Source organism: Rosa chinensis, chromosome 5 (genome assembly GCF_002994745.2).
Source record: "Rosa chinensis cultivar Old Blush chromosome 5, RchiOBHm-V2, whole genome shotgun sequence".
Classification (NCBI taxonomy): domain Eukaryota; kingdom Viridiplantae; phylum Streptophyta; class Magnoliopsida; order Rosales; family Rosaceae; genus Rosa; species Rosa chinensis.
Window position 1 is genome coordinate 7,556,936 of NC_037092.1, and position 20,113 is coordinate 7,577,048.

The 20,113-nt window shown below is 39.2% G+C and overlaps 6 protein-coding genes across 6 annotated transcripts; 2 read left to right on the plus strand and 4 right to left on the minus strand.

Annotated features, from left to right (window-relative positions):
* Window positions 1-383: 383 nt before the first annotated feature.
* LOC112168107 (SAP-like protein BP-73) lies at window positions 384-1,913 on the minus strand. Its single transcript, XM_024305230.2, has 3 exons — window positions 1,730-1,913; window positions 1,064-1,408; window positions 384-860 (listed from the first exon to the last, which is right to left on the minus strand). Exons 1-3 carry the CDS (start codon window positions 1,830-1,832, stop codon window positions 529-531), a joined length of 780 nt encoding a protein of 259 aa, XP_024160998.1. The 5' UTR covers window positions 1,833-1,913; the 3' UTR covers window positions 384-528.
* On the plus strand, window positions 1,900-4,897 carry LOC112168105 (pentatricopeptide repeat-containing protein DOT4, chloroplastic). Its single transcript, XM_024305228.2, has one exon. It carries the CDS (start codon window positions 2,111-2,113, stop codon window positions 4,748-4,750), a length of 2,640 nt encoding a protein of 879 aa, XP_024160996.1. The 5' UTR covers window positions 1,900-2,110; the 3' UTR covers window positions 4,751-4,897.
* A 938-nt stretch (window positions 4,898-5,835) lies between these two features.
* On the plus strand, window positions 5,836-6,255 carry LOC112201770 (SKP1-like protein 1A). Its single transcript, XM_024342689.2, has one exon. It carries the CDS (start codon window positions 5,836-5,838, stop codon window positions 6,253-6,255), a length of 420 nt encoding a protein of 139 aa, XP_024198457.1.
* A 504-nt stretch (window positions 6,256-6,759) lies between these two features.
* Window positions 6,760-8,529, minus strand: LOC112202260 (receptor-like protein 51; the record flags this gene model as incomplete). Its single annotated transcript, XM_024343204.2, has 1 exon — window positions 6,760-8,529. A coding segment is annotated over one exon (1,464 nt), but the record flags the coding sequence as incomplete, so codon positions are not given.
* A 2,040-nt stretch (window positions 8,530-10,569) lies between these two features.
* Window positions 10,570-15,815, minus strand: LOC112202860 (cellulose synthase A catalytic subunit 8 [UDP-forming]). The gene is made up of 13 exons (XM_024343883.2): window positions 15,554-15,815; window positions 14,944-15,020; window positions 14,782-14,833; window positions 14,547-14,688; window positions 14,205-14,471; window positions 13,773-14,118; window positions 13,515-13,652; window positions 13,227-13,352; window positions 12,935-13,147; window positions 12,571-12,832; window positions 12,279-12,478; window positions 11,755-12,108; window positions 10,570-11,541 (listed from the first exon to the last, which is right to left on the minus strand). The coding sequence occupies exons 1-13, from the start codon at window positions 15,723-15,725 to the stop codon at window positions 10,954-10,956; spliced, it is 2,937 nt and encodes a 978-aa protein (XP_024199651.1). The 5' UTR covers window positions 15,726-15,815; the 3' UTR covers window positions 10,570-10,953.
* A 497-nt stretch (window positions 15,816-16,312) lies between these two features.
* LOC112202861 (WD repeat-containing protein 53) lies at window positions 16,313-19,572 on the minus strand. Its single transcript, XM_024343884.2, has 11 exons — window positions 19,468-19,572; window positions 19,255-19,351; window positions 19,101-19,162; window positions 18,941-19,003; window positions 18,778-18,837; window positions 18,605-18,667; window positions 18,355-18,397; window positions 17,565-17,642; window positions 17,134-17,446; window positions 16,911-17,064; window positions 16,313-16,826 (listed from the first exon to the last, which is right to left on the minus strand). Exons 1-11 carry the CDS (start codon window positions 19,570-19,572, stop codon window positions 16,737-16,739), a joined length of 1,128 nt encoding a protein of 375 aa, XP_024199652.1. The 3' UTR covers window positions 16,313-16,736.
* Between the last annotated feature and the right edge of the window lie 541 nt (window positions 19,573-20,113).

The window sequence follows — 20,113 nt, forward strand, 5'->3', positions numbered from 1 at the left end:
ATGAGGAAGTATTGAGGAAGTATTATTCTTAGTTTCATCGGTAGAACAACCCTTGTCAAATTTGCCCTACCCTTATAATCTGATTGGTTGTCAAATTTGCCCTACCCTTATAGTCTGATTGGTTGTCAAATTTGCCCTACCCTTATAATCTGATTGGTTGGTGGTACGTTAGGTACCTTAACTATTAAACGTATGTGACCTGTTGAGCTGACTGAAACTGTAGTTGTCTCTCAGAAATCAAGGGCGGTATTGTACAAATGCCAAACGTGAATCATGCTAAGTGGTCTTTCATGATGACACAACTCTATTCAATGGCATTTTGACAGTGGGGGGCGTGTTCATGATTTCTCAAATCTCGGGAGGATCAATGTTGCATTCAGAAGTCAGTTGCATCCAAAATTGGATTTCTTGTTAAGAGTATGTTACATAAGCATGGTACCGCACAGCATCTCAATTACTCGACATTGAATCCATGTCTTCAAGAACAAAAGGCACAATCTGATGAGAACAAAAGGTTTTACATTGTTTTTAGGACTTCAACAGTTCCACAAGCTCCCTCTTTTTGAGTTTTGAATAACCTCTGATCCCTCTAGACTTTGCCAGTTCTTTCAGCTCAGGGAGTTTCATTTCTTCTATTGTTTCCAACTCTAACTCCTTGGTTCCAGCTGTGGCAAGTGATGCTCCATTATTCATCTCAAGAAGCTTTCTTGGTGGGCTTGAATTGTTTGATGAAGACGGAATTGGAGACCTCTTCACGAATTTGGATGGTGGCCTCATTAACTTGAAGTCTGTAATTGATGGATTAGCCTGTATTTGCTCCTCTTTCATATCAACCTTTTCTCTTTCCTGGTTAGCTTCTTCTGCATAGTTAAAAGCATTTTACTAAGAAACAATATGTAAATGAACATAAATCGATTTATCCTCACTCATTAGCTAGAACCAACTAGTCACTGTAAATGACTTCAACTCTCCATTTTCTTGCAGTCATAGTGCGACTTAGAGCAGTGCATGTTCAGTTACAAAGGTGGCATGGAAATTAAAACACAGTATTCATCTACATTACCTTTTTGCTTTATTGATCCACCTTGAAGAACCCTAAGAATTGACTCAGCAGAGGGCGGCTTCTCTTCCGATGCATTGGAGTTTATCTTCTCAGTATCTACAGAGTCTACTTCTTTCGATATCGATGACTGTATCCGCCTGAACAGAGAAATGATTTCTTCCTGATTAGATGACTTGGACTTTCTCCCACCTCGAGCTTTCTTAGTTTCATCGTTTTTCCGTGTTCTTCCTGAACCTGAACTTCTCCTAGAAGATTGACCTCTTCCGCTTCCTTCATCAGATCCAACGCAGGACACGGTTAACTTCAGCCCCTTCCTCTCAAACGGTGAAGACACATCTGCAATGTCTGCCAAATTTAACAAGCTGCATCAAAAAATTGACCCCTCAGTCCCTAACCAGCAACAACAAACTTCATTTGCCGATACAAATGTCTCATTATTCAGTTCAAGCTATGAAAACATGAATGAACATTCCCTATCTACATAAGAGTTGACCAATTCCAACACAAAAGATGAACACTAGGAGCTTAAAGAGCTAAGAAATCCCATAAAGGAAAACACTATGAACAATTTGAATCTTTCTCTAACAGATGCCAAACCCAATTCTAAGAAGAACCCATTACAGATTTCAAGATATGATTCCCGAAAAGTGAAAAAAAACCTTTTACCTTTGAGTGAGAAAATAGGTTTTCCCAGCTTGGGCTGCTTACTGAAAGATAAGAATGCCGGGTACCGAAGCACAGAGTGATACTGATACACAATTCCACCCATATTTTCTTGCCAAAAATTTGGGTTCTTGAATATGGAAAATACTCGCTCTTTTTCTCTTGAAAAATTTGGTCTGAGCTAACAAATGGATTAGATTCAAAGTCAGCTCCAGTCGGTATTATATTAGTCCGACGAATTTTCTAGTCCACAGATTCTCCAGGCACGTGCACACCACGCGCCATGGATATACATATATAGCAGCTCTGCTCCTGTTAAACCCTTCCGTGGTTTATTGAAAATTTCCCGCCTTTTGGTTTATACAGGTTCAGAATCACAGAGCCATGTTGATGCTCTGCACAGCCTCACCAAACCAGTCATGGGTCTCTCCTTCTTCTTCTTCTTACCATGACATAAAGCCAAAGCCTTTGAAGCCCTGCTTCATCTTCTTCAAACCCAATTCAACAACCTCTCTGTTATCTCTGAATTTCTCTAATTTTCGCGCCAAATTTCGCGTCTCGGCGACCGCCCTCGCCGGAACCACTGACCGGAAAACTGCGGACAAGAATGTGAAGATTTCCGAACTCTGTGAATTGGGTAATCTGAAAGAGGCGGTGGAAATGGTGTGCGGGTCTGAAAGCTCCGATCTTGAGTTGGTGACTTACTGCTCCGTGTTGGAGCTCTGTGCCGGAACTAAGTCTCTGCAAGACGGGAAGAGGGTTCACTCTGTTCTTTGTGACCATGGAGTAGATGTTGATGGGTATGTGGGTGCAAAACTTGTGTTCATGTACGTGCATTGTGGGGATTTAAGAGAAGCGAGGCGGGTTTTCGATGAATTATCGAATGCGAAAGTGTTTCTATGGAACCTTTTAATCAATGAGTATGCGAAGATTCGTAATTTTAGAGAAGGTGTGTACTTATTTGGGAAGATGCAGGAGTTGGGTATTCATCCGAATTCGTATACGTTTTCTTGTATTTTGAAGTGTTTTGCTGCTCTTGGGTGTGTTAAGGAAGGTGAGTGGGTTCATGGGTATGTGTGGAAACTGGGTTTTAGCTCTGATAATACTGTGGTGAATTCTCTGATGGCTTTCTATTTCAAGAATAGAAGAGTTGAAAGTGCACGGAAGGTGTTTGATGAATTGCGTGACAGAGATGTGATATCGTGGAATTCGATGATTAGTGCGTATGTGTCGAATGGTGCTGCGGAGAAGGGAGTGGAGGTTTTCAGGCAGATGTTTTGTTCTGGGATTGATGTGGACTTGGCTACGATTATCAATGTTCTAATGGCGTGTTCGGACTGTGGAGATCTTGCATTGGGTAGGGTGGTTCATGCTTATGCGATAAAAGCTGGTTTCGACATGGATGTTATGTTGTGTAATAATGTTCTAGATATGTATTCAAAGTGTGGCGATTTGAGTGATGCAGTTCGAGTTTTTGAGAAGATGGGTCAAAGAAGTGTTGTGTCGTGGACTTCGATGATAGCAGGTTATGTTCGTGAAGGTCTTTCGGACAAGGCAATTGAGTTGTTTTGTGAAATGGAAGAGAATGGCGTTAGCCCAGATGGTTATACAATCACAAGCATACTTCATGCATGTGCTTGTAGTGGCTCGTTGGAAAAAGGCAAGGATACACACAAGTATATTAGGGAACATGGCATGGACTCGAGTTTGTTTGTCTGTAATTCGCTCATGGATATGTATGCAAAATGTGGAAGCATGGAAGACGCTGACTCAGTTTTTTCTCATATGCTTAGAAAGGACATTGTGTCATGGAATACCATGATCGGAGGTTACTCCAAAAACTGTCTTCCAAATGAAACTCTTGAACTCTTTTCTGAGATGCAACAGAAATTTAAACCTGACAGCATGACAATTGCTAGTGTCCTTCCCGCTTGTGCAAGCCTAGCAGCTCTAGACAGAGGTCAAGAGATCCATGGTTATTTACTGAGAAATGGATACTTCTTGGATCGATATGTTGCCAATGCACTTGTTGACATGTATGTCAAGTGCGGGGTACTAGTTCTTGCTCAGATACTGTTTGATATGATTCCGGTGAAGGATCTGATCTCTTGGACTGTGATAATTGCTGGTTATGGGATGCATGGATTTGGAAGGGAAGCTATTGCTGCTTTTAATGAGATGAAAAAGGCTGGAATTGAACCGGACAGCATTTCCTTCATCTCTATACTTTATGCTTGCAGTCATTCTGGATTAGTTCAGGAAGGATGGAGATTCTTTGATATTATGAGAAATGATTACAAAATCGAGCCCATGTTGGAGCATTATGCTTGTATGGTAGATCTTCTTGCTCGTACTGGGAATCTAACCAAGGCATATAAATTTATTAACATGATGCCAATTGAGCCAGATGCCACAGTCTGGGGTTCCTTGCTCTGTGGTTGTAGGATTCACCATGATGTGAAACTAGCAGAGAAAGTTGCAGAGCATGTCTTTGAACTAGAGCCAGAAAACACTGGCTATTATATACTTCTAGCAAATATTTATGCAGAGGCAGAAAAGTGGGAAGAGGTGAAGAAGTTGAGGGAGAGGATTGGTCGGCGAGGCTTGAAAAAGAATCCGGGCTGTAGTTGGATAGAAATCAAGGGAAAAGTTAATATCTTTGTTGCAGGAGACACTTCACACCCAGAGGCCATGAAGATAGAGTCCCTAGTGAAGAAGTTTAGATTGAGGATGAAGGAAGATGGCTATAATCCTAAAATGCAGTACGCTTTGATTAATGCAGATGAGGTGGAAAAAGAGGTGGCTCTCTGTGGGCATAGTGAGAAGTTAGCCATAGCATTTGGGATACTGAACTTGCCACCCGGAAAAACCATACGGGTGACCAAGAATCTACGAGCCTGCGGTGACTGCCATGAGATGGCCAAGTTCATATCCAAGACATCTAGGAGGGAAATTGTTTTGAGAGATTCTAATCGCTTTCATCATATGAAGGATGGAAATTGTTCTTGTAGGGGCTTCTGGTAAACTGAAGTTGGACTTGAAATGTAAAAGGGCTGATCTGTTAATTGTCATGCAGGATTTCTGTACTGCTACTATAGTGAGAATTTTATCTTGTAAATTCACGGATGTAGAAAAGAGAGATAAAATTGAATGACATTCTCGAGAATTTTTGGACTTGCTTGTGCGGTCGACGTTGGCGGAGTAGAGCTAGCTAAGCCTAAAGATATACACGGCCATCATGATCATACTCAAGCAAGTTAGGGAGTAGAGCCAGCTAAGACTAAAGATATACACGGCTATGGAAGCTAGCGAGTCTTATCATGATCATACTCATGCAAGTTAGAGAGGCACGCTCATGCTCATGAGATTAAGCACACTGAAAGATGCGATGTGATTTTCTAACTCCGTAGTCGACCATAGAACTTGTGCCAAAAAAAAACAGTCCAAAGTTGTGATTTTCCCTTGTAACTGTGGACTTATAACACAGTTTTCAGGCTAAAATATAGATTTTATTTTCTCATGAAAATTTTCACATTGCTAAATCATAATTTTTTAAACAATTCTAGAATGGAGGGAACACAAAAATCTCAACATAATTTTTTTATTTTATAATTTTCTAAACTTAGAAAATAAAAAAATCATAAAAAAAAAAATTAATATAAAGAAAAAATTGAGTCAAAAATTTTTAGACTTGTCACTTGAGAATCTACTTAAAATTACGTTTACTAATAGTGAGAATATGCCATAAGAGAGTTTCAATAAAAGATAGTGCTGAACTGCTGACAAGATTTGGCATGTTTCAGCACATTACAACATATACAAACGTTGTCAAACCATGTCAATACCCTACATAAAATAATTACAAAAAAAATCCTCTATACACTTTCCTTATTTGAGCAGGAAAGCAAAATTAGAGATCTTGTTATGTCCGAATACAATTACTTTTTCTGTTTGGATTAGACTTGTCTTATATCTCTATATATATTACTCGATCCACCTCTCATAACCCCTCGATTTCTTTTCAATTATCAGCACTCCAATCTCTCTTTTCTCTCGCTTAAACCCTTTTCTTCCTAGTTCTTACATACTTCCCATAATTCAACAACATAATGTCTATAGTTTTCAAACTGAAAAGTTCTGACAATGAAACATTCGAGGTTGAAGAAGCTGCAGCACTACTCTCTGAAACCATCAAGAGCTCATCGTCCACCGAGATTACAGTGCCAAACGTGAAGGCGGAAATCTTAGGCAAGGTGGTGGAGTGGTGCAACAAGCATGCAGAGAGTGAAGGCACCAAAGATCAACTCATCAAAGAGTGGGACGCTGAGTTCGTTAGTGTTGACCAACATGTTCTGTTCAAGCTCATAACGGCTGCAGACTATCTACAGATTAAGGAATTGGTGGATCAATTAACTCAAAGAGTTGGGGACATGATTAAGGCAAAGACATTCAAGACGGTAGAAATGACTTACCCAATGTTTAACGTCGAGAGAGAAGTGCAAGAGGAATTAAAATCATTGGGCTTCTGAGACTTGGTTGAACTTATCTCTATGAATGCTTAACCTCTCTTCTATTTGTTTGCTGGGGAATGCTTTAATTAGGATTCCATGTTTAATTTCTTATATTCTTTTTGTTGGTTCTAATATTTCTGAATTAAAACACAAAATAATGTAAAAATTTTGTTTAGGATTTTCTTTCCATTTACCTAAAATAATTCAAATAAAACTTATTATTTCACGAGTCATGACCATTTTTGCTAAGGAGATCATGACTTCTTGACAACTGGGATTTGACCAATTATACCAAAACTTTAGCATCTCACTATACCAAAGTTCACAATTATTCACATGTAATATGATTTTGAATCGAAAGTTAACAGTTAATGAACTATCTGACTTGTTTGAGTAATCTCATTATGATGTTCTGCATTTTCAATTTTTCATAAATGTACATACACTAGAAGAAGCAAACTCAAAGAAAGCTGAATTGATAAAAAGTGGAAGGAAAAAACAGAAAGTAAACGCTTGTGGTTGAAGAAAAATACATAAATGATGGCAAAGAAATAATACATTCAACTGTTCAAGTAGGTAATAATGGAAAAAACAAACTGCTCTTTTTCTCCAGCAACCCCATCAGAGCAGTGATAAAAATAGAACACTCCAAATCAATTATCACTCTCCCTCTTTTTGTTCTGTCACCTTCCCATCTACTCTTCCTCCCTCCTCATCACCAAGTATAATAAATTAAATCAAAATTCAATCTTTACTGCCTAATTAATCTCTAAACTCCTAGACAAATGAAATTAATCACAACAAACAACTCACTTGATTAGCTCAACTTCACCCACACCACTTTGATAGAAGAATCAAGAAAACTATGAGGAAGACAAGGGAAGAAAGCCCAATTGCCACACCAAGAACTACCTTATTAGGCCCATGATGATGATCCTGGTTTTGGGAACTATCCCCATCACTGTCATCATAATCCGAATCACTGCTGTCATCCGCTGAACTATCCTCTTTCGCCGGAGGAGGCGACATTGGCAGCCCATGTTTATCACAGGGAGCAATGCCGAGCTTCAATTTCGACGAAAGAACCGAATGGTTGTAGCACAAATTGCTGTTCCTACTAATCTTGAACAAAGCCAACTTACTAATGAATGACACATTGAAAGGAACGACCCCCTGGAAGTTATTGTTGGCCAGATTCAAGAATTTCAAGCTCTTCATATCCGAAAGGAACTTGGGGATTGTGCCATTGAGCTGATTCGAGCTCAGATCAAGATGAACCAAGCCGGGAATGGCTGAAATCGACTCGGGTATCGGCCCAGATAGCAAATTCGAAGCAAGGGAGACATTTCTGAGGGATATGAGGTCCCCAAACGAAGTGGGTATTTCGCCATTGAGTGTATTGGAAGAAAGATTCAAGCTTTCGAGGTTTTCGAGTATAGTAATGGAACTGGGTATTCTTCCCTCGAGCTTATTACCCGAAAAGTCGATCTGGGTCAAGTTGAGATTCAAGTGTTTGGGAACATTACCGGTGAGGTTGGCATGGGAGATGGTGACGGACCTGAGCTTCTTCAAGTTGCCGAGAATTACGAAAGGGCCACTGGCATTGACTTGGACGTTGGAGACGGTTAGATCGGTGAGGTTCTGGAGGCGGGAGAGCCAGACGCCGGTGAGGTGGCGGAGGCTGCTGACGGCGGAGAAGGAGTGGAGGGAGGCGAGGAGATCGGCGGGGAAGCGAATGGGGGCGATGGGGCAGTTGAGGAAGTGGAGGGATTGGAGGGTGGAGAGGGACTTGAGGGCGGTGAAGGACAGAGCGACGTCGTCGGAGCAGTTGGCGAGGGTGAGGGAGAGGAGGTGGCGGAAGGGCTTGGCGGCGTCGCAGAGGGTGGTGTTGGAGTGGAGCTGAGTGCATGGGTCTTTGGAAGTTGGGATGTTGAGGGATTGGAGGGCTCTTACTTGTTTGGGGTCTAGAGAAGAGGAGCCTTTTGAGGAAGGAGCGGAGGGGGTGGTGGGGGTTGGAGAGGAAGTGGGGGATGGAGTTGGGGGGAGGGAGTGAGTGGTGTTGGGGGATGGAGTTGGGGGGCGGGAGTGAGTGGTGTTGGGGGTGGTGGCGGACAGGGTGGTGGAGGAGAGGAGGAGGAGGTGGAGGAGAGTGAGGAGTAATGGTGGGGGTTCCATTGGGGAGAGAAGCTTTGGGAGTTTGGACAAGAATGGGGGAAGTGCGTTTTTGTGTGTGAAGGTATTAGAGTGTTTGTGTGTCTGTGACTGTACAGTGAAGTGAAGAGAGCTAGATGAGATTTAGAAGGGTGTGTGTGTTTACTTGAAATTGCCTTCTTGCCCTTTGAGTTCAGATCCAATTTCATTGGAGGGTTTCATTTTTGAGGGAGAAAAAAAATCACCCTTCCATTCATCTTTCAAGTTTCAACCACAAATTACGTGTATGAAAATTTAGATGTTTTTCTAAGCTAATAGTTCTGTTTTGAATTTACGAAGTTTTAGTTTTCAGATTGGTTCATTGTGATTGAGTTTGCTTTCTGAAATGGTTTGATTAGGAAAGAAAAAAAAACTATTTGGTTTTTTGTAAATAGTTTTTTGTAGTTAATGATAAGAGATTAAGAGTGACTTACAAGTTTCAAGAAATCAATGAGAAGTTTGTTTTAGTTAGTGAACAAAACAACAGCCAGCCATTGACTCCTTTAATTTAAGTATGACAAAATTTAGTAGACTAATTGCGAAATATGCATGTTTGATTGACTTATAAGTTATAAGATATTAAACTTCTCATTATTTTAGTTAGTGAACAAAAATAGCCACCCATTGACCCCTTTAATTTAGGCATGTTTAGTAGACTAATTTTCAAATCATGCATGTTCTCATACATTTTATGTTGATTATTTTTCAATTATTAACGTAATAAAAATATAAAAATTCCAAACATCACATATTCTAAAATAAAGTAAAAAAAAATTGTGAGGTGCATCTTATGTGGCTACTGGCTACATGTGTGTTTTGTTTTTCGAATATCACATGTTTTAAAATAAAGATAAAAAGAAAATAGTGATGTGCATCTTATGCGGCTTTGGTTTAGTTAATGTCATGCTTGCTGTTAAAACAAGAACAACGGTCAATAAATCAACTAGGAAGATTTCATGTTTCAAGGGGTTAATTAAGTGATTATATGATAAGTTAAGGGCAGATTTGTTAATCACTTATTAAAATTAGTTTTCCGTTAAAAGCCGCAAAGGCAATGTTTTTAGACTGGGGACTTGCGAGGTGTCTTAGCTGGCAATTTTTCCTTTTTAAATGATAAACGGTGGCGTGCAATGTGTCTCCAAAACAGAGTGTATGCATCTAAGCAAGGAACCATCATAGTTCTTGGCTTCTATACTATAGCATACAATGATAATGATAATTTATTGTTTGATTTTGTGAATTGCATCTTTAGTGTATGAAACTTTTGGTCAATGTGTTTGATTTTGTTAGCAATTTCTATCATTATTGTCGATTTAATGTTGTGAAGTTAAAGATGTCTATTGAAGTGAAAAGAATTATGATATTTATTATGTATACGGAGATAATATAACAAAACCATGTAAATTACAGGCATTGATAAGCGGAGATTAAGATTATCAATTTCTAAACATATTGAGATGTGAAAAATATATAGACCAGAGCTAGTCCCAGACTCCCAGGCTTAGGCGGACTAGACCTATACTCATGATGCCCAATCTAATAAGCCCCAAAAAAATTATTCGTCGATAAACTTAATTAAAATGGGACACGAAATTATAGATTTTGGCAATAATCTCACATAAAAAAATAAATAAGGATACACATTTTCCAACAATATATTTATCAGCACAAACTTCTCATAAAAAAATAAATTTAAAAAGTCACACATTTGCTATGAATTTGAAGACTCGAATGTGCCTTTATAAACCAAACCAAAAGTGCACAGTTGTCTCAAAATTCAAAAACAAAAATTAGTGTAAAAAAGGATTTGATCATTGTCTAAAAAAAGGGAAAAGAGAGGGATTTGATCACAAAAATGTGCTGGTTACCCATAATTACAACCAGTATAAAGGATACAAAAACCCACAATTAAGTAGTTGGACAAGGAAACCATAATTAGGAAGCTCTAGCAAGGCCCTACACCATGATCATCTCTGTCATCATCCCCACTATAAAACAATAATATCGATGATCATAACCTCTGTAATACCCTCTGATATTCCATCAAGACATGGCTACTAAGTCCCTGTCAGATCATAGGAAAGTGATGGTTCAGCTAATGTCCTTTGGGAATTTAAATGCAAAAATGAGAAGTGATTGGACTAGGTGATACAAATGCACATGATGCTTGTCGATTCGTATTATGGAATTGGAAGAACAATTACAATCTCTTTTTACATTGATATTGCTACAGAAATGCTTAATTCAAACCCAAAAAGAAAATCCATTACACATCTTTCTAACCAAAAAAAAATCTGTCTGGTAGATCCACAAAGAAATGAACATGTGATTCCCAGAAATCTTGATTTCCTTCTCATTCAAAGTATAACGAAATCGTAGAGAGTTATAGCTCTAGTGACAGAGAGCATTTATCTTCATTGCAAAGATTAGAGTTCGAATCTCTTTTACACCTCTTGCCTCTGTCGCAACCAAAAAACTAAAATGAATATCCAAAAAAATGGAAAACTTTGGGTTATGGCAACTGACTTAACAGTCGATGGAAATGCAGTCCGTAGTAAGGGCTGAGTTATCGACTTTGCTCACAAATGGATTTATCCTGACCCAAACAAGAGAGAAGACAGAGGCCAACAGAATTGACCACAAAACAACAATGGTTGGAGTCCGGTTTTGGCGTCCCATGAGACCTTTGAGGAATGGATAGAGATGAAGGATCACCCAGAAGGCAAAGAAAACCTTGCCAAATAGTGGCCCCCAAGCTTCATAACCCTTGTTTAGTGCATCAGAAAATCCAGCAACAACACCAACCATGTTCACAATGAGGAGTGTAGTTGGGGGAATCAGAAGTGTAGTCCATTTGATCATATAGAGCTCTCCAAAGTCTGCATCTTCGGCCGCTTTAGATGTGACAGTGAAGTTGGTGTCCACACCAGCCAACATCTTGAGGAAACCTTGGAAAACAGCAAAGAGATGGGCTGAAACACCTCCTATGACCCAGAACTGCTCATTACGCCACAAGTCTTGGATGCTGACACCACTCCACCGCAACTCAATCACACTAGTGAGAATGATGGAGAGGAAGAGGCCAAGAAACAAAACACTTGCCAGATTCGAAAGCTGCATCAAGTTACAAAAATGATCCAAAGTAAGTTGTGTATGCTAATGCCTTGACATAGAAGCAAAGTTTAGGTGGCCTTAATTTTGCTAGTCAACAGTTATTTTAACTCAACTAATGTGACTGCCAAGTTTCTAATTTCACCATTGCATCTGATGATTGGAAACGCACCTTTTCCTTTTATGTCAGTAAAAATGAAGCATGAACAAACTTACTGTTGGGATGATGAATTTTCCTGTGAGAAGGCATATTGCAGGCAGCGAGCAGTAAGCGATGAGAGGGAGGGATGTGAAGGGGTAAACAATGGTGTTAATGTATGCCAAGCGCTGAAGCCACTTGAGGCGGCCTCCTGCAAACCCGTACCAGAGAGGACAATGTCTACTGAGGAAGATTTCCACAGATCCAAGTGCCCACCTGAGGACTTGGTGCAGACGATCAGAAAGATTAATGGGAGCTGAACCTTTGAATGCAGGCCTCAAGGGCATGCAGTAAACTGATCTCCATCCACGGCAGTGCATCTTGAAACCGGTTAAGATATCCTCAGTGACTGATCCATAAATCCAACCAATCTGAGAAAGAATAGTATAAATCATTTGAGTACAATAATTAGTACATACGGCCACAATGTAAATTACAATCAAGACTAGTATCATATTCATCGATAGGCATGCTATAATTCATTCATATGTTTCAGAAACTTCAAGAACCACACCAATATAGTTGTAACCAACATTCGTACCTCTTTTCCCCATGCGGTCTTCTCTTCATAACCACAGCTAATGACATGAATTGCCTCCTTGATTAATAGTGATGGGTTGGAAGATTCAGCGACTCCTCCATACTCCATTAGTGTAGACTCAATAAATACAGTTGATAAGCCAAAAGTTTTCTCAAAGCTCGTCTGGGACATCAGCATTGACCTCTCATACTCATCGTAGTCTGCAAAATAAATCCCAAAAGTTATGTTATATATACTGAAAGCTTTACAAAACATTTTTTCAAATCCAGCTTCATTGAAAGATTACACTCACTTTCAATCTCCCTGAGGTTAAAAATGGCAGCATCAAGCTCCTCTCGTTTTGCATCTCGGAAAGCCTCTGACAGATCTTTAGTTGGTTTCTTGGAGGGGCAGCAACAAGAGAAGCAGCCACACCAAGAACAGGACGAGGACGATGCCTTGGATAAGCTTGGCATAGAAGGAGGACTATAGCCATAAAGTGCCTGCCTATTGAAACAACAACCTGTCCCCACATATACTGGTCCTTGAATGCCATCCAGTCCTTTCATGTTAACCTGAAATTACAGATTTGAAGATTTTCAAAACTTTCACAATTCCTTTCAACTGTGCAGGAGGTTACTAGTAAAAGTAAACAGGTATGAGAGCTTTGCACTAACATCAAAGAAAACTGTATTGCGATTGGCATATCTGTCACTTCGATCAATGCCATCAAATCTCTGAGGAAACTGCACATAACATAGATCTCTACCAACTTGTGGATCCATCAAGAAGCACATTGCCTCACGAATTGCCTTGCTGTTGTTAACGTAGTGATCACAGTCAAGATTGAGGATGAATGGGGCATTTGTGAGAACTGCAGACACCCTTACCTGCATTAAGCCAATCGTTCAAGCTCAAGGGAAACTTCACAGCACTCACATGGGTTATTATTCAAGTATACATACTTACCAGAGCATTTTCAGCACCAGCTTTCTTGTGGTGTTGGTACCCAGGTCTCTTCTCTCTGGAGACATAAACCAATCGAGGAAGCTCATTTCCATCATTGTCAAGGGCGCCACTATGTCCAAGAAAAACCTGAGAAAGGTGAGGAAGAGAAGTTATATCAAGTGATCCTTGTCTAAACCTTGACAAATATTTTTAGATAATCAATGAACATAGATTTCAATAAAGAAGTATGACATTTACGAAATGGCACAATTTCAGAAACTGAACTAAACAAACTGTAGGTTGACTAACCTGGATCATGCCAGGATGGTCACGTGAGTTATTTCCTGGCCAAGGTGTTCCATCTTGCATAGTCCAGCCATCTTCTGGTGTCTTTTGAGCCTTTGCTACCAAAGCATTCATTCTCACTTTGAATTCCTCATAGTCTCTCTGTAAAGTATGTAACTAATTATTAATTTGAAAGCATTAACATATGTATAATACATTAAGAGAGAGTCATTGTATCCTTATAAGTAAGATATAATCCTTCTTCAGCCTTTAGGTGCTTACTTTCATTGATCTGCGCTCCTTCACAAAAGATGGTTGCACTTTATCCTTCAAGTAGTCAATCTTCTGTGAGAAGTAGAACTCAGGTGCACGTGGTTCAATTGCGAATTTTTTGCAGAATGGAACCCACTTTCTTGCAAATTCAGATGTTTCTACAAGAGATTCGAAACTAAGCATGGCAGCACCGTCATCAGACACATAGCAGGAAACTTTCTCCACAGGATAGTCAATAGCAAGAATGGAAAGCACAGTATTGGCAGTGATCAAGGGTGGTTCTTTCAATGGATCGACTGTACTCACGAAGAAATCCACAGGAGCTAGCTGAGAAGGCTCACCCTCTCTTTCAAATCTGCCAAGCAAAGTTATACAACCATTTCACACATCATCTTTGTAATGCATTCACAAACCATTTGGTATCTTAGTTAAAATAAATACCTGGCCGATAAAGTGTCAGTATATGTAATCCTACTAACTGGAGACCACTTAGGAAACTGATCCAACACCCAAGAAAAAGCAAACCAGATCTCACATATGATAGAAGTGAGCCATAGACCATAAGCACTATCAACAGGATTCGTGACTCGATAATGGAAGAAGAGACCAAGAATGATCAGTCGCATAATTATTATAATTCTGTATGGTGTGATTTTACTAGATGGAAGTGGAACGACAGTTGAAAGTGGTTGCGCAGCTTCTGGGGCACTGCAAAAAAGACCATGATTCAAATCACACACTTGTTCTTACTAAACAAGCCACCCAAGTTTTAATAGTACTTACAGATTCTCTGCCATTTGCTGCTCAGGTGGAATTTCAGCCACCTTTTCTGCCTTAGCCGCATCCTTTTTCTTCTTGCTCTTTTTATCCTTCCAACTCTCTACTCGATTCTTCCATATTGGATTCCCAGATTCATCATTATATTCTTCAAACATAAAAAAGTTGAAAAATCAATTACTGATTGTTGGGAATTAGACAAGGGGACTAAAACCATGCAAGGAAAGAGTATACAACTCACCACTATCCACTGTAGACACAGTGCTGACATGTCTAGCATGAATTCCAACATCCTGTTAAAATGAATGTAAGTACTAGCAAGCAGTAGGAAACCTATCAATCTTAAAAAACCAAGTATCAAGAAAAAAAATTATCTCCTTCCACTATAGATGGACATTCATACCGTAGCATTATCCAGGTGAGATGCCATTGTGGATCGGGTGCCGGATACCTTTGTTTCGTGCTCAGCCAGTAACTTCTCTGAAGAATTCAAAAGGCATCATTTAAGCTCAGAAATGATGGGAATCAGAAATTATAGTGAGTAGCATACCATAGAAAAGGTAGATGTCAATCTAGACCAGTTAAGCCCATTTTTTACCCACTTCTGAAAACTATTTTCAAATCAAAAGAACAAAATTGCAGAATACTTGAACTTTCTGCAACTTTTGGTTTTCTTCTTTCCTTTTGTCATTTCCAATATACAATAAGCACATACAGTAACCAAACTTTGCATGCATGGACGCATAAATAACATCTCAAAGCAAGAAAAAGAGAAATAAGATCATTGATTTTAACCCCCTTCAAGTCAGTATCTTGATAAGTAATTTCGACCTATAACTTAAAAGTTCAAACTTTCCAATTCCATGTACTATTATCACAACATTTCTCGAATATAACCAATAATCTTCATAAACTAAATTGCGGGTCTCAAAAAAAAATAATCCCAAAAAGCAAGCAGATTTGAACTTCTGAAACATGAACATAGAATAAAGAAATCCAAGTAAACGAGATACCATCATAGGCAGTGCCACACTGCAAGCAAACTTTGCGCCCCTCCTTGACATCCTCATCAAAACAAGCCCTGCAAATAGGGGAATTGCATTCATGGCAAGCCACAAACACCTCCCCATTGGCATCACCACAGGTACTGCATAGATGATGATGATGATCCTCAGATTGCATCATTTTGATATTGGTGTTTTCCTTGGAAACCCAATACCTTGGTAGTGCAATGGGTCTGTCTCCCTCTGCTTGTCAATCTTCGTGTTCTTGCTGGTTTTATACGATACACCCAAAACTCCATTTGTGTTATGGAGAGAGGAGGAGGTGGAGTGTGGTGGTTGGAAGGGTGTGGAAGTTGGGCTGTTGGTGTCTGTGAACTTCTTTATGGTTTTGCCTAAACAAGAAGGATTTGAAATTTTTGCGGGAAGTCTAAGTTAAGTTGCGGTTGGGGGAGTCACGTCAAAAACCAACAGACCACCTTGTTGTCTTCCTCAACAAAAACCCAAAAGAAACAAGTCATAGTTATTGTTCGCAAGCACGACCCTACAACTACAAAGATCCTTATAAAACTTTCCAGTGGTACGTTCTAGATTTTTTTGGAGCAAGAGTCCTAATCTGGGTTATCTTGCAGCATGAATATTATCCAACGTAAAATTGGTCATTTAGAGCAATTTAGAGCATTCCAGCATGATTCAGATTGGCTATAGTAGTATAGTAGCAACATTAGATGGCTCAAGTTTTGTTCGTTTCAGAAATGTAACTACAAGATAGAAGTCACAGAACACAAAGTTACAATGAGAGTCGGAGTTTTAACAACTATATTGCCTTTCTCAATTAATTCAGATAAACGTTTTCTCCACAACAAGCCTCAATGCCATCATGGATACACGTGTCCCAAAACAAAACACTAACCGAGACAGCATAACCTCTCCAAACTAAAGAAATAACATGTCATACAGTGACAGATTACAGACATACAGACCGATAAATAGCATCTATATGGGGGTGAGCCCTGAAACTAAAGGTTGCTCGGTTAAGTCCAGCAGGCTGATAATGGGGATCAAGAAGAGCATTTTTTTAGCACAAGATGTACAGTGGGGAGAGAGTCAGAATTCAGTTTTCCATAGATCATTGGTTCCTAACTTTACGATTTGGAGTTTGTGGTGAAAATAGAAAATGATTGGGCGGCTTCATCTATGCAACAGAGTAGACCTTTACCACCTTAGTTGTATCACAAACAACTAGGTTTTCCACATCACCTGGAGTGGTACACAGCCAGTTGACCTGCCAAGACATCAATCAATGATGAGAAGCTTCACCTGAAATAACAAGGAAAATTGAATATGTGATATTGCAACAATCACTCACTTTTTTGCTGTGGTCGATATTCAAATGTAGAAGATCACCACTGCCGCTAGTTTGTTCTGCATCAAGATACCTGGTCCAATCCCAGACCTTTACCAGCTTGTCGTTTCCGCCTGAAATTATAAATCTTCCTCTTTCCCCAAATAACGAAAATGCCCTGAAGGATATCAATTAGTCAGGTAAGTGTATTAAGTAATCGTGAACTGCATTTAACTCTATTACTTACACACAAGACACAGCAGCAGTATGACCGCCTGATGAGTAATCCAAATGCAATCTATTCCTTCTATTTTGATCTTGGATTTCCAGATCGGTGTTTTTGGATCTTGATTGAGATCCTTTCCGAGGTTTTGTAGAACCTTTCGACCTTACAGAATCAAGTTCAGCTTCAATATTAATCACGTCAACTGCACCATCACCCCGAGCCACAACACAAACCTTGTCTGATATGTCTAACATTGATATTTCTGGAACTGCTATTGCATGGACAAAGGCAGGATTAAGACACTGCTCACCACCATTATTTACATCAGACAAACCTGCAGTGAAGAATAGGCATGAAAAATTCAACAACAAACAAGGAACAATTCCAATTGAGATTGAATGTCATTCTAATTATATCGACCAAGTTAAATGGCAGAGAAGATAGATACTTACCAAAATTTATTATTTTGTTTGGGCGCCCCTTGGAAAAGTCCCACATCACTAGCTTCGAATCGAGACCTCCAGTAATAACTGCTCATGATAACCCAGCACAGAAATTGGTATTCAATTGTTTGTGATTAGAACGAGACAAATTTTTGCTGGATTGACACAATATATCCATCTGCCTAAGGAAATCCTAAATATACCCAACACATGACTTCCAATGCAGCTAAAAAGTTACTCTATATTGGTAACATTCTAACAGAATAAGAGACACTCAAAGATCCACTTAAAAGTACTGCATAGATGTATAATGCCAACAAGCCACTCCTCCTAATTAGCGCCAACTAAATTCAATAATTCAATACGCAGAATTGATATAGCATATGCATATATGAAAATTGAGCTAATATATACTATTGTATGAAGTTGGGGGAATAAGCATCGGCTAACTCTGTGCCAGCATTTGATTGGTTTTCGTAAACTGAATATAAGTATAAACTGTACTTCATGGAAAACATATTTTTGCTTGTTGGAAATGTGAGTATGCTCATGTGGGCAATAAGAATAAAATGCCTCTGCTCTCGTGTTTATATGTTGACGGTAAGAATTAACAAGTATGTACTGGAACATTGCAAAAGCAGAAGCCATCAACACAATTGTTGCTACTGGTATAGGATCAATTTTTCCATGGCTTTTTCTGAACCGACTTGAATCAATTCTATACACAAGTTGTAAGACCCAGGCAGTTTGTTCTCTTTACTATATGAGATGGAGATTAATGAAAATCTTATAGATATACCTTCCCAAGGTCTCCAAGGGAGAAATTGCACGCTGCTACATATCTATCTTATACGATCAAGGTGATACAATACAAGGGAGTTCCAGGATAGACAGAATGCAATGGGATGGAAGATTCTAGGTTTACAAGCCATTTGAAATACTTTTATTTTTAAGGAAAAAAAGAAGAGAAAAACTACTACTTCATTGAATAACATACTTCAAAGAAGAACAAAAAGGAAATGCTTAAATATCCAAACAGAAAAGGATACACTTGTATGACCAGTATCAGCTCTTAATGTTTTGTAAATGCGCTGCTGGCGAATGTCAACAATCTGCCATTGTGATTACAATAAGCAGCTGAAATTATAACAGAACTACATTATAAGACAGCTTACAAATCACACATTAACGAATAACTGCAAGAGGGGTAACAACAAGGGACCTTAATATCACCGCCATCATCGGCAGCAGCAAGAAAAGAAGCCTTAGAGCTGCATGCAATCTACACAGTCAATCACGAACAATCCTTAACATAAGTTCATGAAATTGAATATAACTAAAGCTTAAGAAAGTAATCAAAAGCAATGTCTGGCCAAATCCGGTACCTGATTTATCTCCTCTTTATTATACTCAAAACTCTCCAGCGCCTTCCACGAGCAAGAACTCCCCTTCCAAAAATGGAAACAAACAAACTCCAACATTCAACAAGCAACAATCTTAAACAAACCGAAACAAAAACAGAGACAATGACATTTGATGACTTACCAGACGCACATCAAAGCTCTTAACTTCCTTCCCCGATGACACATATACAACATTTTCATTCCCTGATTCGACCAACAACAATAAAGTTTCAAACTTTGGATTGTAATTTAGTAAATGACTCACATAAACACATAAAGGTCTAAGATTTCTTAACCTGGCTTGAAGCATAACGATGTAACAGCTTCCTTTCCCACCTCCATAGTCTCTATCACTTCTTTGCATCTCATATCAAACCAGCAAACACAACCATCCTACATATAAAAACAGAAACAACACCAAGATTTGACCCAAGTTGTCTTGTCATACATATGCAAAGAGACACCGACTAAAATTTGATGACAAAAGTTTTCAGGCAAAAACATAATACCTCGGCGGCAGTGGCAACGAGGCCAGGGGTGGCAACTGAGGCGATACAACACGTGGCGGTGGCCTTGTGACCCTTCAGCCGTCTTGGTTTTGGGTCCGTCGCCATCTCTGCCACTACGGAGCTCTCTCTCTCCTTCTCTGGTGGAGGTGGTCTTGGCGCTACTACTACTACTATTGGGGTTGGGCTTAAGATGTCGACAAATTGAGCCCCCCTATTATTTAGCTAGAAAGGTGGATAAAAGATTTAGTTCCTTGTTTTATTTTTAAAAAAAAAAAAAATTTCACTTTCCTCTCGGACTCTATTTTTAGGAATATCACTCTAACCTCTTAAGTTTAGATTTATTTTTCATTTTAGTAACTGTCTTTAAATACTCGATAAATTATAGTTGATTGGCATTTTGAGAAAAATTTGATAAAGATCGAAAGAGGAAAAGGGACGGCCAAGGACCAAGAACATGCTCTTTCCTGCGCTATCAAGAACGAAAAGTTTTTTCTTCTTTTACTGTTCCTCCAAGCTTCTTGGTGGATTTGTTATCAAATAATTGTACTTAAGTCTGATCAATAAAAATGTTTACGTTGCTTCTAAAAAAAGAACGAAAAGAAGGACAGGAAAGAGCAGGAATTGCGGGATGCTATAGAGATAGATG